The sequence below is a fragment of the Elaeis guineensis genome, chromosome 12 (genome assembly GCF_000442705.2).
Source record: "Elaeis guineensis isolate ETL-2024a chromosome 12, EG11, whole genome shotgun sequence".
Taxonomy (NCBI): domain Eukaryota; kingdom Viridiplantae; phylum Streptophyta; class Magnoliopsida; order Arecales; family Arecaceae; genus Elaeis; species Elaeis guineensis.
In genome coordinates, this window is record NC_026004.2 from 22,888,920 (window position 1) to 22,910,500 (window position 21,581).

The 21,581-nt window shown below is 37.9% G+C and overlaps 1 protein-coding gene across 1 annotated transcript in view; it reads left to right on the forward strand.

The window, feature by feature from the left end:
• Positions 1–779: 779 nt before the first annotated feature.
• Positions 780–21,581, forward strand: part of LOC105054791 (uncharacterized) — a 65,854-nt gene continuing 45,052 nt past the window's right edge. The window contains exons 1-7 of the mRNA XM_010936385.3: positions 780–895; positions 1,004–1,281; positions 1,570–1,922; positions 3,075–3,192; positions 3,313–3,436; positions 3,568–3,648; positions 10,994–11,213. Of these exons, the coding sequence (XP_010934687.1) occupies positions 808–895; positions 1,004–1,281; positions 1,570–1,922; positions 3,075–3,192; positions 3,313–3,436; positions 3,568–3,648; positions 10,994–11,213 (1,262 nt within the window). The 5' untranslated portion in view covers positions 780–807. The remainder of the gene's footprint in view (positions 896–1,003; positions 1,282–1,569; positions 1,923–3,074; positions 3,193–3,312; positions 3,437–3,567; positions 3,649–10,993; positions 11,214–21,581) is intronic.

The following is a 21,581-nucleotide window of genomic DNA, read 5'->3' on the forward strand; positions in this document are numbered from 1 at the left end:
TGCATTGTGGGTGAGGCTGAGTAGGGCTAGACCACTTCATTACTGGACGTTCCATCCTATAACTTAATATAGCCCACACTTCGCCCACCGAAACCTCTTACAATTACTGCTTTTTACGTAGATAGGGGTGAGCAAAAATTAAATCCGAACCAATCAAATTGATGAAAGTGAACCAAACCAAATGTTTGGTTTGGTTTAAAATTTTATTCGATTTGATTTGGTTGATTTTTGACATATAAAAAAAAAGTTTGGATTGGTTCAGGTCTCAAATCGAACCAGACCGACTTTAATAAAATGACATCATTTTGATTAAAATATTATTTATGTTAGAGTACTAATATTTTAGAAAATAATTCTGGATTTATGGTGTTGTTTATCAATTTGATTTTATATTAATTAATCTTAAATCCTAAGTGACTTATTTACTGAATTATTTATTTTTTTTGTAATATGTTGGAGATTTTTATCTTAATTCTTAATGACCGTGTTTATTTAAGAATTTTATTTTGTTGAGTGATAATATTTTATGTCAATTTAAATTATTTTACTTGATAAATTTTTTTGATGATACTCTCGTATGAAAAGAAAATAAATCTTCATGAATTATAAAATAATAATAATAATAATATAAATCGATAAATTAAATTAAATCAGATCGTTTATATCATATTTATTTGATTTAATTTTAATTTTTTATTGATCCATTTGTTTTCTAAAACTGCCAAATCATTTGGGACTGGTTTGATTTAGATTTGAATATAAAACCGGTACAAACTGGACCATGCTCACCCCTACACGGAGGCACGGATGCTACCTGCTGCTTCCGCAAAGGCGCAAACGAATGCCTGTCAATCCTCCCCCAAAGCTTTCCATGCCCCGACCGCCATGGCTTCTCGTAAGCCTCCTCCTCTCCCTCTTCCCCCTTCTCTCTCTTTCTCTCTTCCCCCCTCCGTTCTCTCTGTTTTGTAACTCTCCGTCTCTCCTTTCTTCTCCCTCCGAACAGAACTTTTAGAACAGGAGGAGAAGCTCCGGCAACTCGTCGACGAATGGCGGTTCCGAAGCCACGAACTCCTCTCCAACCTCCGTGGCGATCCCTTCGCATGCCCTTCCCCCGCCGCCCCTCCACCCAGCTCCTCGAGCTCCGATCCGGTCCGCCTCCACGTCGAGCCCCTCGAGCACTCCGATCTCTCCGCCCTCCTCGAGTCCGACAACGTCGCCATCTCCAAGCTCATCATGGTCCTCTCTTATGACTGCATCGAGATCTCCCGACTCCACCGATCGGTGAGGCCCTTCTCTTTCCCGTTCCCCAGAAACGATCCAAAAAATATGCTTATTGTACCCTCATCTCTTCTTTGAAAAGCTATATTTGATGTGAATTCTTTTCTAGTCTTCGAAAAAATTGTGTGGATCCCAAAAACTGACTTCTTTTTACCCTCTTCTCTTCTTTAGATGATAAAAATTCGATGTGAATTTTCACCTTGGTTTCAAAAATTTGTATAGGTCCCTTTTTCTTAAAAAAACACTATCCTCTTCTTTTAGATGCTAATTTTGACGTGAATTCTCTTTTAGGCATCAAAAAAGTTGTATAGGCAGTTGCTCTTGTTCGGCCATCGATCGAGCCCACAGGAAGTGCTTGTTGAAGGCGAGCCACAGAAGGCATTTGGTGAATCGCTTTCTTTGTTCATGGAATTGTATGAGACTACAAGTCGAATGACTGCTGTCTTGGGGAATTTGGTCAAGCAGCTCAATTCCATTTACTCCCTTCATGATAAGAACATCCTTCGGCCGCTAAATTCTGTCAAGAATTTTACGCTCAGAACTGCCTTTGAAGCTCTAGGCGATGGGCTGGCCATGTTTATTGTCTTAGATGAAATCATAAAGCAGAATAGCCACATAAAAACTCATCTATCTCTCTTTGCAAGGTGAGATATTTAGCTTTTATTTTGGTGATATGAATTCCAAATGTTATTCGTGTTGGAATATAAGAATATTTCATTTACGTGTTTGTCTGTTTCTAGGAAGCCTTTGTTCATCAGGGTACAATTTATATCTATTTTACTTATTTTTGGTGCAACTAAATTTTATTGGGATAGGCATTTCTCAGTAATTTAGTCCTCTTTTTGCAGAATATAGAGTTTTCCAAGAAAAGTGACAGAACACAGTCATATTCTTGACAATCTACAAGAACAAACTATAATATACCATGGCACAGCTTTTTTCTTTTGGTTGTTGGAGTATCATATCAGTCATAACAGATTAAGGAGTTAAGTTCCAAAGATGAATACCCCATGTTTGACATTGACGCAACTTATACAAATTCCTCCTATTAATGCTAAATTTCAATCTGCTGTCCATATGGAAGCAAGATAAATGAATCCTGACTTTTTTTTTCTCTATATAGGAAGTGAATAGAAAGTGATCAGTTCACTCCATATTGAGTATCCAACAATACAAATTTGATGTCGAAACTTGACCCATTTATGAGTTGATGACCCACCACAGCATTCTATTGTGCAGAACTGTCAATACTTCGGATCAAGGTTCACAAAACTAGTACCGAGAAAAGAACCGTAGCTGTATGTTACCAATTTGGTACGGGATGTACCTTATACTAAGATAGGTTTTTGATACTTTTCTCACTCCTAGGTTACCGCCCAAAATTGGGTGGAATGGGTTGGCATTGGGGGTATGGGGTGGGCAATTGCTCTGTTTGGACTGGTACAGACCAGTTTGGCTCCTATGACGAACTGAACCTCAGTATCATACCAGTACCTTATTGGTACAGTACAATGCAGGTTGGTCTGCCAGACCTTGGTCCAGATAAACTTTATTCATATGACTTGGGGGAAAAGCCATGCAACTGACAAAGATACCGAGGATTGCTGCTTAGCTTATTTTCTGTGATACATTTCAAACTTCAAAGTTTGATCTTTATTGTTGTTATTGTTATTATTATCCCTACAAAGATCATAAATTATGTCCAGTTTCTTTATATGAGTTCTGATCTTCATTTGTGATATTCTCGCAAGTTGCTAGTTTCTTATGTTTATTTTTCTGTCATTATTCTTTTGCAGGATGTTAAATAAGGTAAAACTGGAAGTTGATATCTTTGGTATAACAGCAGAGGATTTGGATTTCCTTGATCAAGTGGTAAGCCAACTTCAGAAGTTTCTGGTGGTTGGCTTGTTCCAGGTAAATGTTTATAACTTATCTTCTTTTGTTCATTTTCCCTTATTTACTGGGATATATTGCTTTGGATGATTCACATGTACAACACCAACCGTAAGCTTAACAAGATTTATTCTTTCCCAGAGACTGTTGCAGTCGGAATCACCTCTGCATGCCACATTGGAGCAGGTCCGGTGCAATAAGAAATTCATCGATATCTGTAGTTCCTGCATCCATGATGCTCTGTCAGAAATCCTTCCACGACTTGGTAAAGAACATTTTTTTATTAATCTATTTTTTATGGGATATGAGAAATTTTTTTCCAAATGTTTGAAGATATTAAATTATTCCATTTGTCTTGACATTCTTTTTCTTTATTTTTTTGCTATATTGCTTTAGATACTTGGAAGGAATTTCCTCTTGATCGAAGGAAGATACTACAGTATGTGGCTCTGTTTATATTTTTCACATATGCCTCTGGTAAGATCATGTATGAGAGATCCCTCCTTCCCCCTCTCCCCTTTTTTAGTGGGTATGCAGTAGATATATGGATTATTGTCATCCTATATCTATGGAATTATGCTTCCAAGTTGTTGATTCATAAATTCTTAAAGATTAATAACTCCTTAACAACTGATGCATGTGGGGAGTTGTTATCCATTCTTTTATCTTTCCTTATGGCAGCTGCTGCTCACTCATTCACGGGTGGGGTTGTGGTGATGTTGCTGGCATGAGAAAAGTTCAAAAAGCACATGGGTAGATGTTGCTTGCTCATTTGCACCCTGTCTGTGAAATATAATTTTTGGAAAATGTGCTTATAGATCCTAGGCATTACACCATCATCAAAAACAAGAATCAACAGGAGAAGCTGTTTGGGGAGATTGTAAATTGTTGTTGTGATAAGAATCTAAATGCAATCCCACCTTATTTCAAATAGCTACTTGCTTCATTGTGAAATACATGCCATTGGAATTCTTGCTTGTACATCTCTTAGATGGTGTGCTTATGCTATTTTACTAGCATCTTGCTTCTGCATATTGTGTATCTTTTTCAATACAAAAGTGGGGTAGGGGGCTTAAGAGCTTGACGAAAGCGTGCTTCTATTGATGGCCTGTTCTGTGGCTGCCTTTGTTTCTGCTTATCTTCAGCAGCATGGTCTTAGAAAAGATAGAAGCATGGTTGGCATAAAAGTTGACCCCTGATGCATGTTAAATTCTAACTAGTAAGTTACTCACGCTACGCGGCGGGCCGAAATTAAACAACAATAAAAAAAATTTGATAATAATATAATAATAATTTAAAAGAAATAATAATTTTTAGTAAGAACTATACTGCCCTCCAATACAAAATAAATAGTCTTATCCGATGTCATGATAAACAATTTTATACATCATCTATAACACATTCGACATCGTTACAAACGGTGAGATTTGATTGGTGCAGATTAAAAATCGAAGAATATATCATCAATCTTCATCCGCAAAGGCTTCTTTACCCAAACTGCAAAAAAGAGTATACAGAAGTTATTTTGAAATATTATTCAAATGCGATAATTCTGCAATACAATAAAAATCAAAATGGAGAAAAATCATGATGATGCATTAATTATATTATAAACTCACTCAATTTAAAAAAGAATTATTTAATAAAGATAATATATTATCTTATTTTAAAAATATTTTTAAATTATTATAATCTATGCTAAGCAACATAGATTTTTAAAAATGCCATTGTAACATTAGATGTAAGGTTGTATTTTTAGGTCTATGTATTGTATTTTAAGATAAATTTTAAGAATTTATGTGTAAATATGTAAAATATCTTCATTCATAATATGCGAGTGAAAAATGTTAGAAAATTAAAAAATAAAATGGATTGTATTAATTAGATGACCCTAATTCATCAAAAAAGATTTTTTTTAGATTTTTAAGATTAAATTTAGGATTCTATATTGAAACATGTAAAAATATTTAAATTATTCCAAAAAAATCTAAATTATTATGCTAACAAACATAAATTTAAAAAAAAAAATTTTTTTTACTAATCTATGGCAATATTATATAACACTCTTAAAAATATTATCCCAAAAGGGATTATCAATTTTTTCCAATAAATTAACCCAAAAAAAAGGCAACTAAATTTTTTTCTACAATTTCCACATAACCTTATTAGGAAACGTGCACATAACAAGGGAATGCATGGAGATTTTATGTGTGACAAATGCATAAACCAATCTATGCACCCACCCCTTTAAATAGCCCCCCTCTCCCGCTCTTCCACTCCGTCGGTCCTCCCCCCCATCGCCCCTCGCCTCCCGATCTCTCTCTGATTCTCCTTCTTCTTCTCGCTTCTACATCTTATTTCGGCATTGGATTAGCACTGGGCATCTCTTGTCGGTCGGATCCCGCTGCTATGGGTGGACTTCACCGCATCGGAACGGACACCAAAGAGGATCTAGCTATGGAGCCGTCGTTCTCTCCGCTATGCATTAGATCAGCACTCGCCGTCTCTCGCTGGCGCTGGCTTGCTGCTAGGTTGTCCATCTCCGGTACCATTTTCTATGTCGTTTTTTTTTTCCTCTCACACTCGGCTGGTCATGATTCGATCCCCTCTTTTTTTTGTTATCTCTCATCATTTCCTCCCAGTCCTCTCCCTCACCATGGTCCTATTGATCCTAACTCAAACCGAAACCCTCTGCGACCCAACGCCATCCCCACCTTCGTGGATCAAACCCTTGAACCTAGCTCTCTTAACCCGAAACCCTAGCCATCCATGAACCGAACCCCAACCCTAACCCGAACCCCGGTGCTAATCTTAACCCTTCCCACCATCCTATCGATCCAAGCCCTAACCCTAACCCTCCACCGTCTCAACCTCCATCATCGAAACCCTGACCCCAACCCTAATAGTAATCCTAATCCTCTGTGCACCAAAACCTAACCCAAACCCAAATACAAACCTCTTCGTCAATCCTCACCCTCCCCACCACCATCCTGATCCCCCTAATCTGAACCCTTATCATTCTTGGTTCTTCCTAATCGAAAACCCTCGAAACCCTAGCACTGATCGTAACCCTAACCCTACTCCACCTCTGTCATCCACCTCCGTCATCCAAATCCTAACTCTAACTGTAACCCAAACCAATCCCTGATGCCAACCCCAGCCCTAACCCGAACCCTAATGCCAACCCCAACCCTAACCCGAATCTTGGGGCTATCCGCTGATCCTTAGGGCTAACCCAACTGTTGATCCTTAGGGCTAACTTGAACCCTATCGGGCAAACCTAACCCTAACCCAGCCATTTATGCTAACCAGAATGGAAAACAACTCAAAATCCAAAAATCCGTCAGCCCGTTACCCGAAAACCCAACTACCCAAAATCCGAAACCCCAAAAATCGAGATTCCAATAATCCATTACCTGATAGTTGAATATCCAACAACTCGGATCCTTATATCCGGATCTGTAGACTTGAAATCCCAAAATCCGAGATCCAATGACCTATTACCCGATAGTCGAATATCCAACAACCCAGATCCTCATATTTGGATCTGCAGATCGGAACTCGTTAGCTTCATTAATGAAACATGAACCATTCGGTTGGAACCTGAAACCCTAAAGTATCTTATTGGATCTGAACCCCAGCCCGAAATCCAAACAAACTAAGGGACTTGGGGGCTACTGAGCTTCAGCAGCAACCATCCCGATCCCTCTTCTCTTTTTTTCTTTCCCTCGCACCGCTGTGGCCGCTGTATGCAGCTACCTTCCGGAATGGCGATCAACAGTGGCTGCATATCCATGTTGATCACCATGACCCTATCTCCCAAATGATGTAGCACAAGAATAGCAGGGCTGCCAAACAATGCAGCAACCCCCCATAGCTCTGATGGCAAAACACAGATGAACTTTACCTCGAGTTGGGCTGGAATCCTCCCTTTCTCAAATGATGCACCAAGGGGAACGGATGGCTGCAGCACACCTACCGCAACTACCCCATATAGCCTGATGAGTTCAAAACAAAAAGAAAGATCTACACATAAAATTGTAGCTACAGTAAAAATACTCACCAGTAAATCCTATCTTCCACACACGCCTGCTAGCTGGATATTTATAATCCCCCTCTCCCTCACTGATTGTTCACTGACTATCCCCCATCCGATCATATCTTCTGCTTCTCTGACAGAGCAATCCCTTTTATCGATTAGTGTAGAGCCACCAACAGGCCTGACTCCCTATCTAAGTCACTCAGGAGGAACTATCTGGGGATTCTTCCGTTTAAAGCAGTCTCATCCTCCAATAAATGTCTGGATCATGTCTCCCATCCACTTGAATAGAGGTCTCTGTCACGAAGCAAGTGGATTCAGAGCATGTATCTTTTTTTTTTAAAAATACTACATTTAAGCCTCTGCACATTTTTTCATCATTTTTTAAATGCAAGGGGTTCAGCTGCAAGAGAGGACTTTGTGGGCCGTTTGATGTATGACATGTGGCATCTTATATTGGTAACACGTGGTATTGTGGATGTGTGACACTTGTCACTTTGGGAGACCATTGGCTTCTCTTTTAATGTATTTGTATAGATGGTTTACCAAAGAAGGCTAAGCCATAGAATTTTAGTCTTGGAAAACTTCCGATGCAAATTCGTAAAGCTAGAGTAGCAATAAAATTTGTAACATGGTGAGGATTCTCTTCTTAAACAGCAAATACTGGTAAACAATGAGGCAAGTGGGGAGGTAAAAGAGAAGGCAAGGGGAAGGAAGAGAGGAAGAAAAGCAACTTGAGAGAGAAGAGAGACAAGAATGATCATGCAAAGTCTTTAGGCTTCTTGGGCTTCTAGACCCTTGGACAATTCCAAAACAATATGTTCTAATTCTAAAAGGACTCCCAGCGTAACAATGGTGAAGATAGGATTCTTACATGGTTGCACTCAGAATAGGAATCTTGATCATGGTTTTAAGGGCTGGCCCTATTAGTCTGTGCCATTTGGCATGTACCATTGCAGACCAGTCTTGTATCCAGCATAGGTTAGCATCTAAGAAGTATCTTTTTTTTTTCCTTCCAGTTTTTTAAGTTAAAAAAGGATATTCAGTCCATTTTTCCATTGTTTTGTCATGGCATTACAAGTTAGCTTGCCGTACCAGCCAGAAGCTAACATTCCCCATGCTAGAGACACTCAGATCATTCCTTCTGATCAAACTAGAACTTCATTACCTCAAGACTACTCATTTCCCTAACAAAGAATGAAGAAGAACTTCTAAAATTAGTAAAATCTATATTACATTTAATCAAACAAAGAAAGACATCAAGATCACTTTGAAACGTAATTATGGTGACTTACAGATCTCTCCTATCCCGACCTAGATCTAAGCTGGGACATGTATGCCTACTAAGATAGCTCTGGAAATCGGTTAAAAAATTATAAATATATATTAAATATGTAAATTATCCCCAAAAGACTTGAGAAGCTACCAATCTAACTGAAAGCAAAATCCAAACATTAAAAGTAAATAATTCTGAATGGGATTTAAACTTAATCTACATCACCATGCCTGGTGATGCTATTAGTCTTTCAGTCAGTTCAACTTTAAAGAAAAGAAAAAATCTGTTTTCTGAAAAAAAATGAAAATAGGTGTTTGAGTCAAAATAAAATTTCATTAGTGATTTCATTAATAATTTGATCGGTTGTCCATATATTGGTTATACAAATGTGAACTTATGAGTTTTGCTTGTTTAAACCTCTAGGAAATTTTATTTTAGTTAGCTGTAGGGGTCAAACAGTCAGTAAGATTAAATACTAAGTTACTAAGTATGTTTGGGCATCAATTACATGAATTTCGATATGGGTTCAAATTCTGTAACCTTAGCAGCACTACTTTTTGCAGCTTAAAATCCCTTTTGAGCTTAAACTATCAAATTTGGCCACGTGTTATCCTTGGTGAGCTAGTAAGAGATCCCTATAAATAGAGGGGGAAGTCTCCCTATGTCCGAAACTTGTATTGAAATTTAGATTTCATCAATCTAACTCTGCCTCTTCTTATTAAATTGGTTCTTTCTTTAAGTTGCTGAGTCAAGTTGGTATTTGTGAATTAGATTATTAAATCGGTGGAATGAAGCAACCCAACAAGCCAAAAGTAGCATTATTCTTGCCGAAAGTTGAAACTAAAACAACTGTCCTCGTCAAGAAGGATTGAATAGATTTAGGTATCTAAGATGCTTATGTTGTAGGCATTAAACCCTACCTCCATGTCATGGTGATACATGCAATAAGTTCACCGACAAGTGTTACCCACCAATATCATAAATAAAATTTGAGATCCTTGATATCCTCTCTTTCAAATAATCTTAGGTAAATTGGCTGGAACATTCTTTGTAAAACAAGCTTTTGAGCTATTAGGGAGTCTTTTGTTTTGCGGAAAGAACTTTTCTTCTTCGGAATGTTATTCCTGAAAATATGATGCCTGGAAAAATGGTTTTGGCATATTTGGTTGATTATGGAAAAGTGTCTTATTTCAGAGTGATTTATATTTGATTGAGCATCCACTTTCTTGAAAAAATTGTGTAAAATACCTATTATACTTGTAATAGATATAAGACGATATCTTTGTGCTCCCAAACTTTAAGTATTAGTATAATATTTATATTAATATAAATATATATTAATATAGTATAATATAATATTCTTTCATAAAAATTTATTATATTAATATAATACTAATATATATTATAATATTATATTAATATAATATTAATATATAGTAATATGTATTAATATAAATATTATATCAAAAATAAATAAAAATATTATATTTACATAAATATTAATATCAATATTAATATAATATAATATTGATATTTATAAATAATAATATAATATAAAAGGACAGCATTAAAGGGATATTTTTGGGAGATAAAAGGGCCTCTAATTCCCATCCTATGGGAATTCCAAAGACCCACCTCCCCTATGGGTTTTTCTTTCCCATGAAACATTGGAATTATATTCCCATAGGAAGACCTTTTTCCAATCTATCTCCTTTCTAAACTCCAACCAGACAGGAGGTGTTATTTCTACTTCCTAGGAATCACTTCCTAGGAATCACTTCCTAGTAATTACATTTTCCTCCCTCCAATCCCTGCGAACCAAAAGAGTCCTAGAAATCAAGATTTAAGGTGAAACAGCCTTTATAAATGAAAATGAATGTGCTTCAGATTTTGGATGAAATGAATAAAATTATATTCTTGCCAAATTAGAACTCTTTTGTGAAGCTGATTTGATGTTAATCTTTTGGTACATATATTTGTTACATTTCAGATACTGAGAAAAGATGGAACTGCAGTCTGAATAGTTATTCTTCATTACAGGATTTATCAATTGTACATATATGGTAGAAATCTTGTTAATCATAATTAAAGTATGGAATCGTTCAGTGTTCTAATATGTAAGATGTAATACTGTCTGAAAAGTAAATCTTGGACTTACCTTTTACACTAGTCGATGAAAAAAATATGTAGCTGTTAATTAGGTTTTCTAATTTTATTTTCTATCATCATTATATTTTGGAAGGAAAAATTTCATTTGAAGATCTCCATTTAGGATTTGTCTCAGAAATCTTGGCAGCTTGCTTTTAGGCTCATCTTGGTGACCCTTTTTTTTGTTCATAACCATATGTGAAAATTGAATCGTTAATCAGTTTTTATTTCAGCTGATATGTTCATTGTTTCAAAATACTGTTATAGTAATGTTGTGCTATAAGCTATGTAATGTTTGTTACATGTGTCTTTATTTGAATTTTGACTGATATTTTACATTTCCCTGCTCGTGGTATCAGCTGAAGTTCCTGAAAAGAAAATAGTGAAGTTGCTTTTGGAGATGCTTAAGTTGGTCCCTCTAACTTACATTGAGGGAGGAAGAAGAATTATACTATTGGATGTACTGAAAAGTCAATGCCCTCCATCATTTTTGTCGTGCCCTTCAATCAGAGAGGCATATAAGGATTCTGATGTCATGAAGAGCAATTACCTTACACAATTAAGTGAAAAACATTCAAGGTATGCAGTTTGCATGCTAAATTTTTTGATTCCCTAGAATTCATTAGGTCAATGTCTATGAGAACTTAATGGTGTAAAATATATGTTATATGGGCCATGGTGGCTTATTAGTTGATTCTGTGTAAGGAACTAGACAATGTTATTTGTCATCACTATATATTGCTATGTTACAAAAGGATGAAAGCAACATCAGTTGCAGCTGGCAAAAATTGATGGAACCTAATCCTATTTGGTCCGAGTTGGTGATAGGGTATTTTGACTTGGTAAGTTATTGATCGAAATTTTTTTGCTTGAACTATAAATGGGTTGGTACAGTCAGAGCCTTAACTTGGGTCATAATGGTAGAGCTTTTTTGGGTTGGCTTGGGTGGGCCATTGCCTCAAGGTAAAAAATCTTAAAATTGAATGGGCTTTCTCAGTAGTAGTTGTTCCACATATTGAGTGGCCAATCAAGGATGTCAGTTGGGTTAGGTTGGTCCTATTTGGATATGGGTCATGTAGTTGTAGGTTAGATGGGTCGGTTTGGGTATGGATCAAGGTCTTATATGTTATTGTACTAAGTTGATTTAGCTCAAACCTGACCCAGCCCATTTGTACCCTAACATTGATGACAATTAAGTGTTTACAGGAACTTGCTGGCATGGTACAAACAGATATATACTATGCCAGTGCCCAATTCAAAAGGGTGAAAGCAACATCAGTTACAGGTAGCAAAAACTGATGGGACCTAATCCTGTTTGGTCCAAGTTTGTGATAGGGTCATTTTGACTTGGTAAGGTATTGATCAAAATTTTTTACTTCGACTATAAATGGGTTGGTATGGTCAAAGCCTAAACTTGGGTCATAAGGGTAGAGTCTTTTTGGGTTGGCTTGGGTGGGCCATTGCCTCAAGGTAAAAAATCTTAAAATTGGATGGGCTTTCTTAGTAGTAGTTGTTCAGCTCACCACATTTTGAATGGCAAATCAAGGCTGTCAGTTGGAATTTGGATATGGGTCATGCAGTCGTAGGTTAGATGTGTTGGTTTGGGTATATGGATCAAAGTCTTATATGTTATTATACCAAGTTGATCCAACTGGAACCTGACCCAACCCATTTCTGCCCTAACGTGAAGGATGTCGCACATCCGATGTCATGCATGCAGAAATTATTGTATGCAGATTTTTAACACTTAAAAATCAGAACATAGCAAATAAAATTTCTAATCTAGATAAACCGTTTAATGTACTTAATAGCATAATGTAGATCTAATCTACTTAACACAGGATCGTTTACATGCTTGCAATACTAAGATTAAAATAGATTTTAATAAGAATAAAATAAAGAACTGAGATCCAATCTCGATACCTTTGCGTGGGTAGCAATCCACCGTGATCGATGATCCGGATAATCTGATGAGGTCCTTATCGAGCCGCATACGTGTCCGATCTCTACGGATATTCATACGAGGTGCTTTGCCCGATTAGAGGTTGTCAATGTCACCGGGATGCTAGCTCCCTTGCAGACTTTCCTCTTGATGGCTGATCCGTTGTCTTCTTCGGATCTCTCGGACTCCTCCAGAGATGAAGAAAGACGCTCTTAGGAGAAAGAAGTGGTAGAAGAAGGGAAGGGGAGAAAATTCTTTTTCTCTCTTTTCTCTCTTCTAATAAACCTTTAGATCTAGAAACCCTAGATCTCTCACCACACCACAAGATGTCTCACGGCCCCTCTTAGGAAAACCATGCCCCTCTCAGAAATTTTCATCGTGAAAACCTTTCTCACGGTGAAAACTAACAACCACCCGTCGCACAAAAAAGAGGGGGTCATATGGTTGGCGTCCATGGTTGTTTGGATGAGAACCAACTAATCCAAGATAAGGATAAACCCTTATCGGTCATTCAAACTCTGATTCAAATCAAATTTGAATTCGATTTTGAATAAAATTTGATCCATAACTAAAATGGATAAGAGGGGGCGAGAATACTTAGGTGCGCAAATCCTCACGCAAAAACTAGATTTGCGTGAGGAATAACGTGGTGGCTTGGGTAGTTGGCGCTAGGGATGAAGTCCAATCCAATTGAACTTTTTAATTCATCAATTTGATCCAATCTAAATCCTATTTGGTTAGGGCCAATTAGATGATTGAACCCAATCAAATTAGATACTTAAAATCCTCAATTAAATCCTAATCAAGTGAAGAATTAATTGAGCCCAAGTCCTAATCAAATCAGGACTTAGTCTCCTTCAGCGATTAGGTTATCTTATAATCTAATTAGGTCAAATCTAATTGAATCCAATTCAACTAGACTTGATCTAAACCTCTTTGCTCAATCAAATTGAGCCAATTAACAATCAAATTACTAATTAATCCTCCAATAATTTACTAACCATTAGCAAATTATTTTATTATAATTTTTGCATAAGGTTAATCATCAATCACATTGATGATTTTATCCTTCAATGATTCGTAATCGTCCATCAGCCATCTGATCAGACAAGAATCTCTTTTGTCTGTGATCCCGTAGGTTCTATTTTATCTGGTAGTGAGATATATTGTGATCTCTATCACAATGTCATCGAAACTCTTTTCGATGAATTGGAACAATTTCAATTCTGTCCTTCGAGGGTCATCGATTATCAAGATGACACCCGATGAGTCTCACAATCCATCAATAATACCTAGCAGATGTGGTGGCAATCCAGCAGAATAAAAGTATTGAACCCAAGGTTTGCCATACCGTATCGAACCGACCGGTACATCCCGTCTCGTAACGAACCGGCAGAGAACCGGCACGATTCGATCGGTAAAATCGGTACACCGGCGGTACCGAAGAAAAAAGAATGAAAAGTGAGAAAGAGAGAGAGAGGAGGGGAGGGAGGGAGGTGGGAGCCGTCGGAGGCCGGCTGCGGCCGTCGGAGGGCTTTCGAGCCCCATATCACCCGATAGGGCTTTCAAGAGAGCAAGAAAGAGAGAGAGAGCGCTCGGAGGGGGGGCGGAGAACCTACCGGACAGACGGTGCCTCCGTTGCGAGGCTCCCGATGGCCGGCGAGCCGACGCCGATGGCCTGAGGGTGGACGAGCAGGCGGAGCCCCTCTGCGGCTCCACCCCCTTCTTCTTTTTCGAAATAGACGATGTCTGTTTCGATTTTTTTTTTGTTTTAAATTTATGAAGTCGGCAACTGGGTTGCCGACTTAAGAATTTTTTTTTTAAAAAAAATCATGAAGCCGGCAAATCGTTTGCCGACTTCACTTAAAATCATGTTTTTTAAAAAAAATTATGAAACAGGGACGATGCCCCTGCTTCACGCCTGCAGCCCCGTGCGCGTGGACTGCGCCCTTTGGTGGCCACGGCGGCCAGTCGGAGGCCGTCCGGCGGCCCCGCCGGTTCCTTGCCCTCCCTCTTTTTTTTTCTTCCTCTTTTTTTCTCTCTATTTCTCTCTTTTTTTCTTTCGATTTGGGTCGTCGGTTCGGTACGGTATGAAACCATATCGAACCGTACCGCTGGCCGGTCGAAACGACTGGCGGTACCGATTCAGCATACCTTGATTGAACCTCTAGGTGCAGTTATCATGTAGTTCGGTTCTTTTGTCGTGAGTCCTGATAGGATGCAGGTCAAGGATAACTCGTCAAATCCGTTCGTCCGTCATATGTCAGATTCAATTGACTCGAGTCCACGTGAAATTTTATAAAATTTTTTTTCCATCATTCACTTACCATGACCATGGATTTTGGGACTCAAGTCTCATGAACTGCATAGAATCTTTCTCTGTCTATCAAGATCGATAGATTTCATCTTGGTGTACATCTTATTTCTACAACGGATCTATTGTAGTCAACATACATCGCAAGATTCCAAATGACTAGATAATCAAGTGATTGTGCAGTCAAATTACAACAATCTCATTGTGAACAGTCGAGGCACCTCAGATCAAAGAATTATCTAATCACTGCAGCTTTGAGTAAGTCACTGACAAATGGTCAGCCATCCTAGTAGATTCTCGTATTGGTCATGCTCAATATCAGTTATTCTTTAACAATCATCTGCACTCTCACTCTAATGTCTCTACACTGCAGACTCGAGACTCATCTGTCCGAAGGAAGTGATCTGTGCACCAGTCTATCTAGATCAATCATCATCCCCATGATGATCCTATGATCGGGAGTAATTCAAGAATTAACCATTAATGACACATACCTCAAATTCTCAACTCTTTGCGAATACGTGTCATCATCCGTTAATTTCTCAGACGATTCATGAACACAATTAAAGTACACATAACATAAATGAAAAAATAATCCAAATTTTATTAATTTCAAAATTCAATTATAAAATTATGCTCCAGAAGTGGTACATGTGTCAGCCAATCTGACTTCTAGGACATACATCTAACAAACTCCTACTTGACCTAAAGTCAATTGGCTACAAACTTAAGTCCCATCTTTTCAAAATGAGCTTCAGTCTTCTGTTGGCTCAGTGGCTTGATCAGCGGGTCAGCCACGTTCTCAGTGGAGTCGACTCTCTGCACCTCGATGAACTTCTTCTTGACGTATTTGTAAATCAGATAAAATCGTCGCTCGATGTGCTTGGACTTCTGGTGAGACATCGGTTCTTTAACGAGCGCTATGGCACCATTGTTGTCATATAAGAGTGGAATGACATTTGATGGCATCACATCCAGCTCCACAATGAATTTTTTGAATTCGAATCCTTCTTTAGCAGCCTCCGACGCGGTGATGTACTCTGTCTCCATATGATTGGTTGCTTGGAACTCTTTCAGCTAACCGCTCCACCATTAAAGAGGAACACAAAACTTGATGTAGATTTTCTATCATCAATGTTAGATTAAAGTCTGCGTCTGTGTATCTCTGTACCCGCAAGTCTCCTCCTCCAAAGACTAAAAAGAGATGCTTAGTCCTTAAGTACTTAAGGATATTTTTCACAGCAATCCAGTGCTCCTCATCTGGATTCGACTAATATCTGCTTGTGACACTCACAGCAAGAGCAATATCAGGTCGAGTACTAACATAGCGTGTATGAGGCTTCTTATAGTAGAAGCATAAGGGATCTTGCCATACACTGTATCTCCTCAGGTGTGCTAGGGCACATCTTCTTGGGGAGATGAATTTCATGCCTGAGGGTAATAGACCCCTCTTGGAATTCTCCATGCTGAATTGCTTCAGCACTTTCTCATGTACAGTTGCTGTGACAAACCTAGCATTCTTTTAGGTCTATCTTTATAGATCTTTATTTTCAGAATGTAGGATGCTTCTTCAAGATCTTTCATGGAGAACTCTTTGGACAACTATACTTTTACTGAAGTCATCATGGGAATGTCATTCCCAATCAGGAGGATGTCGTCCACATACAATACGAGGAACGAAACATCGCTTCCACTGACCTTCTTGAACACATGGTTCCTCCTCGTTCTTGATGAAACCAAACGATTTGATCACATCATTGAAATGAGTATTCCAACTCCGAGACGCTTGCTTTAGTTCATAAATAGATTTTTGCAGCTTACAGATCTTGTGATCTCCATCACTGGATGTGAAATCCAAAAACTGTTCTATATAGATATCTTCTTCAAGATATCTATTCAGGAAGGCAGTTTTCACATCCATCTACCATATCTCATAGTTATGAGCTGCTGCAATAGCAAGCAATGTTCGAATGGATTTCAGCATGGCTACTGACGAGGTCTCCTAATAATCAACGCCTTTGCGTTGACTATATCTTTTAGCCACAAGCCTTGCTTTAAAGGTTTCCACCTTTCGATCCGAATGGATCTTTCTCTTAAAGATCTATTTACATCCAATAGAAACTATTCCTTCTGGTGGATCTACTAAAGTCCAGAGCTGGTTGGTATGCATTGAGTGTATCTTTGACCTCATCATTTTCAACCATTTCTCGAAGTCGATGTGTGACATCATCTCGTCATAAGTTTTAGGATCGTCAATATGATCCATATCATCCATGAGGAACATTTTCTCTACATCCTCTTCCAGCATACCCATGTATCTTTCTGGAGGACGTGTGATCTTAGTAGATCTACGAGGTGGAATGGGTTCCTCAGGCTCTATAGCTCGTTGCTCTTCAGAGACACTCTTCGAGCTGAATTTTTCTCTCACTGTCTCCATCTTGAATAAACTCTTTTTTTACGAATTTAGCATGTCAGCTCACAATCACATTGTGATTCTCCGAAAAATAAAAATAGTATCCCAAAATTTTTTTTGGATATCCCATAAAATGAGCTCTTATAGATCTAGTCTCTAATTTGTCCGTTTGTTGCCGTTTGACATAGGCTGAATATTTCCAAATACTGAGATAATTAAAATTCAGCTTCTTACTATGCCATATCTTATATGAAGTGGTGAGAACGGATTTAGAGGGAACCCTATTTATTAAGTAATTAGTAGTCATTAAGGTGTGTTCTCAAAGAAATAAAGGGAGGTCGGTGAAGCTCATCATGGATCGGACCATATCCAATAGCGTCCGATTTTTTTGTTTTAAAATTTCGTTGAGTCGAGGCATTCCAAGTGGAGTCCATTGAGAGACAATGCCATTTTCTTTGAGATAACTGAGAAATTCTTCACTTAGGTATTCTCCTCGATCTGATCGAAGTACCTTAAGTGATTTTTCAGTTTGCTTCTTTATCTCACATATGAATTTCTTGAACCTTTTAAAGGCTTCAGATTTGTCTCGTAAGAAACACATACCTGTACCGAGAAAAATCATTGATAAAGGTGATAAAGTAGAGATAACCTCTTTTGGTCGGCACATCAAATGGACTGCACATATCAATATGTACCAAAGCCAGTACCTCAGTGGTCCTTTCCTCATGTCCTATAAAAGGTAGTTTGGTCATTTTTTCTTGAAGGTAGGACTCACAGATTGAAACGACTCATCCGGGAATGAGTCTAAAAGACCATCTTTCACCAGTCTATTAATTCTTTGTTCTCCGATATGATCTAGCCTAAGATGCCACATGTACTTTAGGTTAACCTTATCTTTGGATCTCTTAGATCCAATGGTACTCACAGCTTGCTCGGATAAATTGACTGATCCATTTGCATCAATATGCAAATGATAGAAACTGTTGATTAAATGACCACGTGCAACTATTTTATTTTCAAAATAAATGGTGCAATGATTTTTATTGAAACTAATTTCATAATCATTTTGTGCTAAACACGAAACAGAAATCAAATTTCTGTTTGCATTAGGCACACAGTAATAGTCTCTCAGTTCTAGACAAAAATCAGATGGTAGACGAAGAGGATAGGTCCCTACAGTTACGGCAGCAACTTTTGCTCTGTTGCCTACACGTAGGGTTATCTTCCCTAGCCTCAATCTTCTATATTTCTTAAGACCCTGCATTGAAGTACACAAGTGTACACTAGAACCAGAGTCTATTACCCAACTGATAGTAGAAGAAATCGTTAGGTTAGTCTCCATCATGAGTAAGTCCGACATACCTTCTAAAGGTGTGTCCCTTGAACTTTTCAAGATCTCCATCGATATTCTTGGTTTAAAACACAACCTAATTACTTGGAACTCAAAAATACTTTTCAAGTCCCTTAGTCATTCCTTAAGTAGGAACCAGATAAATGATTGATTAAGATGCGTGTTAGACAATTAGAGACAGATAATTTCCTACAGAGAGAAGAAGTTTCAAGTTAGACTTTTATAATTGATTTTAGTTTGTTTTAGAAAATTTATTTTAAAAATAAACTTAGCTTCCACTAATATATTAGGGCTCCCACTATTTCTGTAGATCCTAACACTCCGTGGGTTAAGAAGCGGAATTCCTTCGCGAGTTAAGGTTCCTAATGGTTACTGTGGTTCCATCGATTGGCACACCACTTCACCTGACAGATCTTGATGAATGTGTCAACTAATAGGTGGACAACTCTTGCCCAATGCTTTTCAAGCAAATTGTGGCAGACTTTGGATCTCTAAGTCCTAAGACCTCACCTAACAGATTTTGATCTTATTTCTTAGTTAAGTCAGATCTATCATTGAGCGCGAATGAAGCCATCATTAGACCCTCATCTGACAAATATTGGGCCCAACCCCATCTCCATCCCGCATATAGAGTGGTTGCTTTTCTCCTGATGCAATTGAACCACTATATCCAGTCGAGAACAGTCAACATTGAAGAGAGCACGGCACTCTACAACGGTAGAAGACCCCTCGACTTAATACTATTGAGGATGTTTTAATTTAGGTCTCTTCCTTAATTAGTCATAATGGTTATGACTAACCTAGTGGCATGGGCTAGCTCGAGTTCAATAAGTAACCTAACACAAAAACTAATCTTTCAAAATGGCCAGATAAGTTAAGATGTGTGGTGTTCCCCATTGCTTTCCTTAGAAATCAATAAATTGATCAGATCAGACAACGGAACCAATTAAAGAACCATCATCTATGTACTTAACTTAGACACTAAATTGGTTGATTAGAATCGATCAGGTTAGCCTATTAACCCGAGCTTGGACTGCTGAGCTGAATTAGATCTTAAGTTGATCAATAACATATGACCGTCAATCGATCTGACCAAACTATAACTATTTAGATTGGTCATGAGCACATTTGATCTCTTCCTAACCAATATTTGATTCGATTTGATCAATCTCTCAAATTAGACCTAATTGAGCTACCCACATCCTGAACTCATGTATTATGAAATTGACTTAGATTTTTAATTCTCAATTTTTAGATCTGTTTAATTTTATTTTTTAATTTTTAATTAAGTCCATGGGTCAAGTCAGATGTTTAAACAATTTAGATCAATTTTGCATCACATATAAAATTCTATTCACAGAACTAAGTCGACTCACCCTGGACTTGAGTCAGCTCAATACAGTGAGTCGGCTCAATCACAGGACTGTGCCGACTAACTTGTAAGAAACAGTAACCTGTTGGCCGCAGCCTGACAACTTGAGATTGAGCCGACTCATCAGGGCACTAAGTTGACTCAACAAGGACTGAGTTGACTCAGCAGGCGTGCCGGCAACAGGTTTCAATATTCCATAATTTTTTGCTGATCCATGCATAATGAAAAGTTCTAATTTAGAAATTAAAACAATTTTAAGATCTAAACAACTAAATTATGCATCAAAGCATCAAAACTTAGTGTTTTTGGATTTAGGGTTTTGCAGAAAATTAAGTTTTTCCTTTCGCTTTTCTTCTTCATGGGATATAACCACATGGCACTCCTACACGTCATAAGAGAACCCTTTGATTGGACAAGTGAGGGACTTTATTCCCTGCTTCCTCTTATGACCGGACAGGCTTGATGATCAACCTACTCTGAGTACCTTGCTACTTAGACAATCATCTAGGCTACATATCATATATGTATAAAAGAATATGATCATCATTACATGTTTTAAATTAGATCTAATCTTATCTTTAAATCTGATTCTAGATCTAATCATGCATCTCATGCAACATAGACCAAGCATACATCTAATGCATCAAATAAAAATCAGATTATAAACATGTAATATAGATCTAATCTAATTACATCACATGTAACATTGATCTATCATCACCCTTCACAAAAACACATCACATGCATCCAATTAAAATCTGATTATAATCTCATGTATTACTTTAAATTTCAGATCTGATGATCAGATTTTCAGATCTAAAATCGTATGTGAAACAACAACCTGTGGCTCTGATACCACTTGAAGGATGTCGCACATCCGATGTTATGCATGTAGAAATTATTGTATGCAGATTTTTAATACTTAAAAATCAGAGCATAGCAAATAAAATTTCTAATCTAAATTAAACAATTTAATCTACTTAATAGCATGATGTAGATCTAATCTACTTAACACAGGATCGTTCACATGCTTGTAATACTAAGATTAAAACAGATTTTAATAAGAATAAAATAAACAACCGAGATCCGATCTCGATACCTTTGCGCGGGTAGCAATCTATCGCGATCGATGATCTGGATAATTTGATGAGGTCCTTGTTGAGCCGCACATGTGTTCGGCCTCTACGTGTATCCACATCAGGTGCTTTGCCCGATCAGAGATTGTCGAAATCATCGGGGTGCTAGCTCCCTTGCAGATTTTTCCCTTGATGGTTGATCCGTCGCCTTCTTCGAATCTCTCGGACTCCTTCAGAGATGAAGAAAGATGCTCTTAGGAGGAAGAAAAAGTGGTAGAAGAAGGGAAGGAGAGAAAACTTTTTTTCTTTTTTTTCTCTCTTCTAAAAACCGTTAGATCTAGAAACCCTAGATCTCTCACCATGCCACTAGATGTCTCACGGCCCCTCTCAAGAAAACCACGCCCCTCTCAGAAATTTTCACCATGAAAACCTTTCTTACGATGAAAACTAACAACCACCTATCGCACAAAAAGCGGGGG